We start from the raw sequence: 12351 nt of genomic DNA, 5'->3' as shown, positions 1-12351 counted from the left end.
CCCCCCCGCCCCCTCCCTCCTGAGGGAAGACCAACGGCCGGAAAGTGACGGTTGAGGGTGCAGGGGCGCGCGAGGGGCTCCTTTTCCCGCCCTTTTTCTGGGAGGGCAGAGAAGCCTTTTTTCTGAGGGGGAATCGCGGAGGCGGCGGCGGCGGCGGCGGCGGCCGGTTCCTCCCTCCGCCCACCGCGGCGGGCCGCGCCCTCAGCTCCGCCGGCGGGTGAGGAGGGGCGATGGGCGGGCCGGTGGTCTCCTAGCTCCGAGGCCCGAGAGCGGCTGCCCTGCCTGACGCCTCCTCAGCCCGCCGCCCTCCGTCGTCGTCCTCCTCCTCCTCCTCCTCCCTCCGCGGCCTGCCATGTCCGGGGTGGTGCGGACCCTGAGCCGCTGCCTCTTGTCGGCCGACGCGGCGTCGGGCCGGCGGGGCGAGAGGCCGCCGCCGCCGCCGCCGCCTCCGCCGGGCGAAGCGGGGAAGGAAGGCGGGCGGGAGGCGGAGCGCGAGGCCCGGCGCCGGAGCCGCGAGATCGACGCGATGCTGGCCCGCGAGCGGCGCTCGGTGCGGCGCCTGGTCAAGATCCTGCTGCTGGGCGCCGGCGAGAGCGGCAAGTCCACCTTCCTCAAGCAGATGCGCATCATCCACGGCCGCGAGTTCGACCAGAAGGCGCTGCTGGAGTTCAGGGCCACCATCTACGAGAACGCCCTCAAGGTGAGCGGGGGGGGGGGGGCGGGGAGGAGGAGAAAGATTTTAAAAGCTTCCATAAGTGGCATATGCTTAGGAGGGAGTGGCTTTGCTTTTCCTCATCCCTCCTCGCCCCGTTTTTCCTTTCGTGACGTGTCTTAAGCCTTCAGGGCAGGGCAGTGGCGTAGCGTGGGTTATCAGCACCCGGGGCAAGGCAAGTAATTTGCGCCCCCTAACCCGTGGATTTGCGCCCCCTAACCCGTGGATTTGCGCCCCCTAACCCATGGATTTGCACCCCCTAACCCGTGGATTAGCGCCCCCTAACCCATGGATTTGCACCCCCTAACCCTAACCCCCAGATGGTGCGCCCGGTGCGGCCGCACCCCCTGCACCCCCACGCTATGCCACTGGGGCAGGGGGGTCCCTTTGGAAACCGCTGGGCTGGTTTGCTTGCTGGCTTGCCTGCCCCCTCTGTATCCCAGCTTCCCTCTCAAGGGGGTGTGCAGGGTCCCCTCACATGCACCCCGTGAAGTAGGTTTAGGTTGACCAGGAAGACGATGACAGGGCCGAGATCACCCAGCGTGCTTCACGGCCGAGTCAGAATTTGAACCCTGGCCTCCCACGTCCCGGTTGTTACACTGCCGGACGTTGGGAGAGTCGGGTCAAATTCTTCATGTGACGCATTGGCAGCCTACAGAACTCACTCCCACTGCAGCCAGACATGGCCACCAATTTGCCTGGCTTTAAAAGTGGATTAGACAAATCAGTGGAGGAGGAAAGGGCTGTCAGTGGCTCCTGGCCATAATGGCTATGCTTTGGCTGCACAGTCCTTGAGGGATCAGAGCTTATGAATACCAGTTTCTGGAAAACACAGGAGGGGCGTGGGCTCTTATATTCAGGTTCTGCTTGCATGTTTGCCATTGGGGCATCTGGTTGGCCACTGGGAGAAGAGAATGCTGGACTCGCTGGGCCCTTGGCCTGATGATGATTCAATTTTCAGCAAGGCTTTTCTAATGCCAGCATGGGCAATAGGTATGGATGATAAGAGTTGGAGTCCATCAACATCTGGAGGTCCAAAGGTTTGCATTGACTTAGGAATGCTGTTTTGAGTGGTGTACAGAATGCCCTGAATAAGAAGGTTGAAATAAAATGGGAGTGTCAGGCATACTGAAACAGATGGCTGGGGAAAACAGTGCCAGCACTTCTCATACAATTGTATAAACCCTACTACAGCCCTGTGAGATGGAACCAGACGATGGGTGGAATGAGTGTGGTGAGGCTGTTATGCGTTCTGTTTAGTGTGCATTGATTCTGAGGGAAAGTAGTGTGTTTTGTATTCCCTCAGTAAGGTAGGAGATGAGAAACACGCAGCTGGTGGTGGAATTGTGTGTTGCTTTGAATGGTTTGATTAATAACTAGAAAGCTGTGCTGTAATTATATTTAATAAAATAAACTGGAGGAATATATGGAAGGCAGCCTGTCAAGTCATAATAATAAAATGATTATTACAGTAGTACCTTGGGTTACAGACGCTTCAGGTTACGTACGCTTCAGATTACAGACTCCACTAACCCAGAAATAGTGCTTCAGGTTAAGAACTTTGCTTCAGGATGAGAACAGAAATCGTACTCCGGCGGCACAGCAGCAGCAGGAGGCCCCATTACCTAAAGTGGGGCTTCAGGTTAAGAACAGACCTCCGGAACAAATTAAGTACTTAACCCGAGGTACCACTGTATGCTACTTTCCCTCACACGTCAATGTATGTGCTACATATACATCCAGTTCAACTTTACAATGATCCTGTAAGGTAGGAGAGCTAGGCGACGGGTGGAGTTGTGTAAGGGGGAGGTGATACCAGTGTGGGTACAAAGAGATGGGCTGTCAGTGTTATGCTAGGTGGCATTATATTGCTTTTCCTAAGTAGTCTGTTTTCTGTAATTTATTTGAATTATTCTTGGAACAGTATTCTTGGTACCACTGTACTTGGAATCATAGAATTGTAGAGTTAGAAGGGACCCAAAAAGTAATCTAGTCCATCCCCTGCAATGCTTCATACAACTTTGTATCCATTGGATTGGTTGACACAAAAGGATAAGCCAAACCGTGTCTTACCAGGACTGCATAAACATATGGACTCCCAGAGAGAAGCTCACAGCTGCTTTACTCCTGTACCTCACAGAGCTAAGCATGTCATCCAAACCGGGACTTATAGTTAAGCTCTCTCACTGCTAGCCATGGTTTATTGTTGGCTGCAGATTATGGTTAGTGAGAAAGAGAACATAACAATAAGTCCCGCTTTGGATAACATGGTAAACCAAACCATTACTTAGTTCAGAGTACAATCAAAAAAGGACTGGGGAAGGAGGAAAGAAACTGCAAGGTCTCTGGAATGCCATGTATTTGTGCGGTCCCAGTGAGCCACAGTTTAGCTTACTGTGTTGTGCAAACCATTCTTGAAATAGTCCTGTAAGACCAATATTTATTTGGAAGCCAACTTCTCTCAGTGTTCCTGTTCTTATTTTTCCCCTCTTTCTCCTATGCATCCTGAATAGCCCTGTCTCACATCTCCTGGATTATAGCTGTGTTTCAATGTTTTGATTATCTGTTGTTCAAATGGAATTATGTGGGAGGTGCAGATTACATGATTTCTCTTTGTGGTATGTCCAGGTGTGAGGAGTAATGGTGTTCTCCATTACCTCTTGGTGTAACCTTCCTGCCTAAATTCCAAAGACTGACATGGAGGAGAGAAGGGCCCAGTTCCAGGTTTCTGGAATTGGAGGATGGGATGATAGAAACTTATGCCATCACCAAGTATGTAGACTCCCTGGAAAGCAGTTTACGGTGCACCCTTCATCACACAGTTCCAGTGTAGCTTACAACCATATAAGCAAAACATACTCAAATTCAATAAAACAATTTAAAAGAGTTGTGACAGTCAGTGTCCTCTTCCAGCATGCGTGTTTCCAAGAGTGACAGAATGTGGAATATTGGCTGCTTTCTTATTCTTTGCTTTGTCATTGACATGGATCAAAATCCACAGGTCACCATTAATGTATGTGTTGAAATGAAATAGATGAAAATTGCCCATCTCTGTTTAGAGTTGAATGAAAATGCACGTGTGTGGCTAAAGTGAGCTAAGGAGTTATTAATCTGGGCAAAGTTACACCTGTGCCAGTCCAGTTTTTAACCATGGAAAAGTAAGCTTATTTCTCTCTCCTCTTATGTGAGAACTCCCTCTCCCTTCTATTTTTTGAGTTTAGCTCTGCTTAGAATTATATATGTACCAGACTTCTTGCTGGTTGTGCAGTGCTCTAAATTACAGTTTGCAAACCTGGTTAGAAGGGTCACTGAAGCTGACCTTGCTAATTGCAGTGTATTAAAATGACATTTAGAATAACAGGTGTTGAACCTATGGTATGTGGACTCAGTATGTCCACACAGGCAACCTCAGAACAAATTCAGCTCAACTCAGACCTAGCCATTTGCACATATTGCTGTCTTAGAATATATACTAGTAAGTAAAGAGGGGAGGTGTAGAGTTGGAGGAACAAGGAACTCAGCAAGATATGCACACCCTGCCAACTGCACCGACTTGTTTTTAGATATTGTTCCCCAGCCTTCAGGGTTAAAAACTTATACCAGGAATCCACATTTTCTGTTGTAAAGACAATATAAACCTGAATATTGCAAGCAGGTTCTAGGCTATTGGTTTTGACAACTATACTGTAATGCTTCTGAAGAGATGCATTATTTGTTAGGTTCATTTAAAAAAGCTCTGCTGCTGTACACAACCAATACTTTTTAGCATGAGCTTTCATTGCCAAGAACCTCCTTTATCAGATGTTCTTCTCTACAAACTAATACAATAATAAACATGTTAGTTTTTATGGTGTTACAGAAGTTGGTTTTCTTCTTTGCCACAATATTACTAGTATGTTTGTGGTAATGCTCACAGTGTTTTTGAATGTTACACAGCCCTTGAAAAACAAGCCCCTACTTGGAAATAAGGATATAAATTTGCTCTGAAAAATGTGTTCATAATCATATTGTGGGCAAATTGTGTCTGAAACCAAGCAATCACAATAAGCAGCAAGATGGTTGGTTGATTGGCTGCTGTGCTAAAGGAGGTTATAAATAGGAAGAAGACATTATGAAGGACTGGCATAAACTAGAAATAATACTGAGCTTTTTAAAACCCAGCAACATAGTTTAGGTGTAAGTTTAGGACTGAACAGTTGAAGAGGAAACAGGGAAAAGGTAAAATGAAAGAAGGTGCATTCATGCTCAGATACAGCAGTGGACTGAAGGGTAGCTTTAAATGAGTGGATTTAGAAACCCTTCAGTAGGACAAGGAGGGAGAAGTTGTCATCCTGGAGTTAATGAAGACGGTACCCTTTGGTACAGGCACATCTTGATCTTCTCACAGCACCTTGTATTATTGATTGCTTGTGACTTAGGCACAGAAATGTGAGGAGCTGTGGATGTGGCACTGAATTTCTGCTGGTAACATGCAAGTGGATAGGAGTATAGTATCTTTCTACAAGACAATTTGTGTTATAGAAGTCATGTGCAAGAGCATTATCAGGTTGTGAGCTATTGTATTGGTATTATAAAAGCAAAAATTGTGTATTCGGACTTGGTGTGATGTAGTGTTTGCCTTTTAAGACTGTGCTTATGACTATGAACATTGGAGTTCTGTAGTTTCATTTGATTTTTATTATCAGAATTGTTATTTTTTTATAAGACCACTGGCTCAAGTGGCAAGTGTGATACATTTTTCAGTTGCTCTTAAAACATACAAGTATATGCTGACTAATGGGATTTGGATGTGTTCACTGTCCTAAGCGAACATGTAACTGAGCATGTATTGTTATTTTTAATGGCTCTTTTTAAAAGAAAAGAAAAAACCTATGTGGTTCTGTTGTTGACACTCTGCATTTTTATCCCCACTCACTAAACTATTAATCAATATTGTCCCTAACATTAAACCCTAGAAGAGAACCTGTGAAGTATTTCACTTTAGCAAGCAGTACAGTAACATTTAGGCCTTCTAGGGAAATTTCATTTTCATTTACCTCATTAAGATTAATTACACAATTATTTATTGTGCTATTTTAATGACTATTTGTGTAAAGAAGATAGGTATTTGTATTTGTATTATGCTCTTCAGGGTTTGAAAATACCGGTAGTTGCTGTTTCTGTTATAAAAATGCAGCCTTTTTGAATTGAATGGCCATCTGTCATTGTCAAAGAAAACATTGATGTTCTAGTACTTTCACAGATTTTATATGTGCTTCCATTTGACAGCACAGAAGAGGGTTTGTAATCTTGAGGTTAGGAAAAGTGATGAAATGTGTATCCATATAGAGAAAACATAACTTAAAAGTGAGTGGATGGATTGATTTAAATCACTAAGAAGAAGAAAAACCAGTTTAAATCCAGTTGCCCACTTCCCTAACAAGCATATGTTTTGCCTGGTTACTGTAACAATTAGACTGTATTAGTTTTTAGCCAAATAGAGCCATTATGTAACCCTTCAGCAAAATTCTTATGTACTATAGAATTATGTTTGCTTACAGATAAGGTGTATGCACATGAAAGAATTGTAAGCAAGAATGCTTACTTGAAAGCTAAGTTTTGAATCCTTTGCATCCTTATTTGGCAACCAGTCCCACCAAACAAACTGGAACTCCCTTCCAGGGAAGTATGCATAAAATAGGGCTGTAACATGTCTTAGGTGTTAAATACAGATTATAGGAATGCATTCATACACCAAGGTAATACTTGTTATAGAAGGGAGTGGTGATGGATATGGAACAAAACAGTGTTATTCCACTTTATGGTAAATTAATGTCCATACTACATATTGTTTCAGAATTGAACACAACACAGAGCTCAGGTAACTGGGCACAAAACAGAAATGCAAGATAATCTGCATGAGCTCAATGGATGATCCTGGTGAGATATAAGATATCGTCACCTGAATTCTAGTGTTTAAAATGACTTTCTAACTGATGCACAGTATCAAACCATAATATATGAACTCTTGTACTGTACTTGTACCCTTGTAATGACTAGTAGTACCTTAGAGACCAACTAAGTTTGTTCTTGGTATAAGCTTTCGTGTGCAATTTTTTATTTTATTATTTTATTAATATATTTGACTGTGTCAGGCCAACACAGCTACCTACCTAAATCTTGTAATGACTGATGAAGATGTTTTCTTCCTCATTCTTTCTCTTCAAAGAAAAGCACTATTTCATGAAGGGATCATAAATTCATTTTCATGACATTATAAATTTGCATTTAAGTTCATATTAAACCAGGTTTCTTTTTAGAAGAGAAACATATTAAGCTAGGCTTAAAAATTAAATCAAATTCAATTTTTTATGTTGCCATTTTAGAACATCATTTTTTATAATTAGTTACCAGTTATTGAAACCTTCCCTATTTCTTAGGTGTTAAATACAGATTATAGAAATGCATTCATATGTCAAGGTAATACTTGCAATTGGTAAACAATGGCAATACTAGATTATTTTTGTTTTTGAAACTCTTCTGGTATTATCCTGTTTTTTTTTATAAATCTTTCTATTACAGAGAAGACACACAGTTAACAAAATGCTGAATGTAAGCCCCTAATCCAAAATTTACTTTTCCATTTAGCGCAGGCAATGGTTTAGGAGTTGTAGCTTTTCCTAGCACTTTATGGGGCAGGCTTCCCAAACATCAGTTTTGCTTTGGCTTAAGTAAATAGTCATTGGTTAATGATGGTTTTGCTTGTTAACCAAGGCTAAGCTTCAGGGCAGTTTTTTATGAGAAGCGCTAGTGTTGGGAATACACAGACTCTATTAGTTCAGTATATCCACCTGGAATAGAAAAGTATATAAAACACCTAAATTAGCACATCTGACAATCACATGACTCATGCAGTACTATTGTATAAATGGTTAGTTGAAAGCAAATCCCTCTACGTTCAATGGACCTTACTCTCCAGTGCAGTTTTAAAGTTGACTTTAATTTAACTTGCTAGATCAAAGTCATCAGCAAATGCAGCCTTTGGACTAACAAAAGTCAGCTGCTGTTGCTTTGGTGGTCAGCTGGCAGTGTGTAACCTTAGGAGCTGAAATCTGGTTTATTTCCATATGGGTTTATCATCATGTGTGTAGTGTTCTTGGTAAGGACTGCACTGTTCCTCTGAAATGCCTGAACTTGTAGAGCCATAAATTTCAACAAGAATTGCCACAGTCTGAAGAATTCCTCAACTACTTCAGCATACCCAAGAGCCAAGACAATCCTTCTCTATTTTCCTTAGTAGCCGCTTCCTTTCCACCACCACCCTATCCTGCATAATAGTTAGCTTTGTATAATTTCAGTAATTTCCAAAGTGCTTTGTCATGAAACATGAGGAACTTCCCTTTTGAAGAGGAAACAGTCAAACCTCACTGTGTGAACATGAGTCATTATTATTATTATTATTATTATTATTAAAACACAAAATGCATTATGACATATGCTAATGAATACAATCACCATTTAGTAGTAAAAAATTCTTTCTTCATAGTAAAATAGTGATTTGTATAAAACATAGTTCTTAGCATTTTGTATAAAACATAGTTCTTAGCATTCATAGTACTGTAAGAGTTAACTATTGTTACAAAACACTCCTTGAAGATACACAATGGGTCTTGATGTCTTCCAGATGAACTCTTGCTTTTAAAGAATTGGCTCTTTCCTTTGTAGAGCAATGGTTGTGAGGTGATGCTTAATAATGCTTTCCTCTGATGTTCTGGGATAGAGGCTAGGCTGGAAAACCTGTAAGATCCTGACTTGTTCCTTGCATCCTATCTTTTAAAAAGATGCTACCTTGGCAGGTACGGTCTTCTCATAATCTGGTAATGAGGTTGATGTTTTGGTTTGCAGGTTACACCTCTCTTAGTTAACTAGAATTTATTTTTTAATTGCAAATTTATTAAAGAAAGGGGGGGGGACAAAAGAACAAAAAACAGCTCACATTCACAATACAACAAACATCAATACATCCATCTTAATCTATACTTACAGATTGATATATGTCCAAATAGGTATCCTAATGTTAATGTTTGTAGAAAAGTTTCCCACCCCTGCTGCCAGGTGTTTGAGAGTAAGAAGTGTAACTCTAACCTGGGAAAGTTTAATATGCTTTGGAAGCTAAATATTCAGTGTTTTCTCTCTCTTAAACTAAGGCATTTCTAAGGTCTTTTCTAGTCCTGCAATTTCAGTCTGAACACTTTAACAACTATTGCACAAATTCTGTGTTGGATCTATTCAGTTGTAATACAATGTAATATTGATTATAATCCTGATCATGGATGTTTGGGGCACTCCCAATAAGTAGCTCTAATCAGTTTGCATCTCCCAGAGTCCAACCATCATTTTTTTGTTTGCATTAAGACAACTCTCAAAATCCCTTCTCCCTTTCATTGGATTTACTTGGAGACAGAGAGTCGTATTATAGTGTACAGACATAACTGCAGTTACAAATACAAAGATTGGGTTGTTAAGTTCCTGTAGGCTAAGTAAAGGGCATTGTATTTTGTTCATGTGTTTAGTCTTTTAACTCTGTATACAAATCTTGATGTTTACAGTACTCACCTGGGAAATAGCAACATTTGAATGAATGATGAAATATATGGAAATATTTAAGATTCTTTGCCTTGATTTTGTGTTTGCAAGACTCATAAAGGCCAGAAAACATAAGTTTGAAGTGTGTTTGACAGGTTTCCTCAGGCAGCAAAATGGAACCATTTTAGTTACTTTTCTCCCATGCCAATAAGGTGAAGAATTTCTACTGGCCTCCTAAAAATCATAGTAGAACATGCATCCTGGATGCTGCGACATGACAGTCTTTTCATTAACGGTATTAATGCATCCAGATTGCTGCCCAGCACTAAATATAGGGTTTGTAATGTATAAACACTATATTCTCCAATGTTCTAAATCTCTAGGCTCTTCTTCCCATAATCTTGTCAAATGTGATGCAAATGTTTAGGAGAAACTGTTAACATATTTTAAAAGGTCTGTATTTTTAAAATATTCATGTTATTTACTTAATATTTAGTGCTGAAGTTGGTGGTGCCTTTGGATCTCAAGAGTAGCACATGAAACAATCTGCCATGAGAGTATTATGCTGGTAAAATGCATGTTTTTAGAGAAGCAGTTGGGTGGTTTTTTTCTATAATACCTGCAGTTAGTATCTGTCTTGAGAGATAATGGAAGAGTGTGCCATCAGGGGTAAAGTCAAACCACTGAAGAGTTACAGCACCTGCTGCAGCTGTAGAGACCAATATAGATGAGACATGTTTTATTGCAGCTGGGGCAGATGAAGGTACAGTAGAACCTCTACTTACAACCGCCTCAGGTTACAAACGCTTCAGGTTACTCTGCTAACCTGGAAGAGTTACTTCGAGTTGAGAACTTTGCCCCAGGATGAGAACAAAAATCATGTGCCGGTGGCGTAGCAGCAGCAAGAGGCCCCATTAGCGAAAGCACGCCTCTAGTTAAGAACAGTTTCAGGTTAAGAATGGACCTCCAGAACGAATTACGTTCGTATCCAGTTTCATTGGTGCAGATGCACCATGGGATTCCTTCACTCCTCCCAGTGGTCATGTCTCCACTGGTCATTGGTGTGGATACACAACCTGACTGACTTGTCTCCAGGCACTATGGTTGTCTGCAATGGGCTCCCACATGGCGGGATTAATGTTGCCAGCCTTCATGTCAAGTCTGCAGACATCTTCTTAATACAAAGTTTGCAGATATTTTTTTAATACCTAGTTACTGGTTCCTTTTTCTGCCTATTCCAAAGGTCAGGTTGAGTTATGGAATCTTACCTTATTTTTAATCCCCATAATGGCTCTGAAGCATGAGAGTCAGAGAAAGTAGTTTGCTTTTAAATGAGCCGAAATTCTAACTAAAATTGGTCACTGTACACATATAACAGTTTACTGTATTTATTATTATTTACTAAAAAAATTTGCTGCTGTTCAATCAAGGATCACATCCAAGGATATTTACAATATAAAAACACAAAAATGTATACACAACATAGTAACAAACACACACCCTAGTTTAAAATATTGTTGATTGTTTAATTAGCCAAAGGCCTGAGACAGAAGGAATGTTTGCCTGGAGCCTAAAGATATGTAACAAAGGCATCAGGCAAGCATTCCAAAAATGGGGAGCCACGACAGAAAAGGCCCATTCTCGTGTTGTCACTCTCCAGACCTTTTGTGGAGGTTCAGGGCAGCCAAAGTTGTTGAGCTTCCTTGAGGGGAGCCAGTGATCTACCATTCACCTTAAACTGGATTTGCTTGTCATTCACTTTTTGGTACATGACCATAAACACTACAGAGTATGCATCAACAGAAGAACAACTTATTATATATATTTCTATATCCTGCCTCTCTGTCTGATAGCAGACCGACCCCAAGACAACTTACAGTAAGGGGAAAATAAATAAATAATATTTTTTTAAAAAGACACTGATGACTTACAAATGTTATGGGCAGCAGAATGAGAAACGTTAGCCACTGTCCAGTCCTTATGTTTATGTGAATGTGATTGTTAATCTACTCTATATTTGGAAAGTGGTTTGTATGTCTGTCTGTTCTATACATTTGGACACCTCAGGAGATACCTTTGCCAAACACAGCATTAGGGTTTTTTAGGTGGGGGCAGCAGTCTTCAGTGATGTTTGGATGCCAGGTGCCATTTTGAATCATGTTGGCAGACCAAAACATAACACTAGATTGTCTTTCCCCAGTTTTTGGCATAACAGGTCCAAAGTCACAGATTCCACTTTTTAAAATTTTAATACAAAAGCTTTATTTTTGTTTCTATAAATACCTAGACAGCGCTGGGCACTCCCCACTAGTACTATATCAAACTTTTAAATCTGCCAGTACAGATTTTTGTAGGCAAGTTGTGAACAAGTTGCTAGAATACTAGCAGTGGTTGCTCAGGAAAGCTTTGATTTAGGGACTAGGATTAGTTTTGTGTGAAATGTAAGGCAACAGGTAGGTGTTGAATGAACGTCATCCTCTTGTTCTGTGTACACATTCATAAAATTTAGGAATTGCTGATTGATGGACACTGGATTTAAATCCCCAAAGTAATATTGTAACTCTTAGAAGCACTATTTATAGCATTGTACTTAAAAAAGTCAAAATAGCATTATTCCCTATTGATCGTAAAATGACTACCTGGGAGTTATACTTCTCTTTACCAGTTATTGGAAATAATTTTGAAGAGGGGTGAAATAAAAAAGAGCAGCCACTCCATGAGAACAAGCACCACAGAAGAAGAGAACGAGTATGGTTCTGATAGGAAACTATTATGATCTCATTCCCCAGTGTAGGAAATCTTTCAGGCAAGGGCTGCAGCTGTGCAATGGTAACCATTTGAAAGCTGCTGGAGTGAAACAAGACTGCATCTAGATGAGTTTAAAGAACTTTAGAACACTGGAGCCTTAGCAGGTGAAAGGTCAGAGCTAGCTTGTATGGGCAGGGATGACGCATACATATTTGCAACCCAATTTAAGAGGCGAGTGGAAGATAATAGGCTGTAGCAAGCACAATATGACTACAATATTAATAGCTTTCTTGCAATTGTTCTATTGTTTTACATACCATTCTACA

General features: G+C 41.3%; 1 protein-coding gene across 1 annotated transcript in view; it reads left to right on the top strand.

Moving 5' to 3' along the window:
* Positions 1 to 283: 283 nt before the first annotated feature.
* GNA12 (G protein subunit alpha 12) overlaps positions 284 to 12351 on the top strand; it is a 35559-nt gene continuing 23491 nt past the window's right edge. Inside the window, exon 1 of the mRNA XM_079953935.1 lies at positions 284 to 700. Within this exon, the coding sequence (XP_079810061.1) occupies positions 353 to 700 (348 nt within the window). The 5' untranslated portion in view covers positions 284 to 352. The remainder of the gene's footprint in view (positions 701 to 12351) is intronic.

This window comes from Podarcis cretensis, assembly GCF_951804945.1.
Source record: "Podarcis cretensis genome assembly, chromosome: 14".
Lineage (NCBI taxonomy): Eukaryota > Metazoa > Chordata > Lepidosauria > Squamata > Lacertidae > Podarcis > Podarcis cretensis.
Note: the sequence above shows the minus strand (reverse complement) of the source record. Positions and strands in the feature narration are given on the sequence as shown.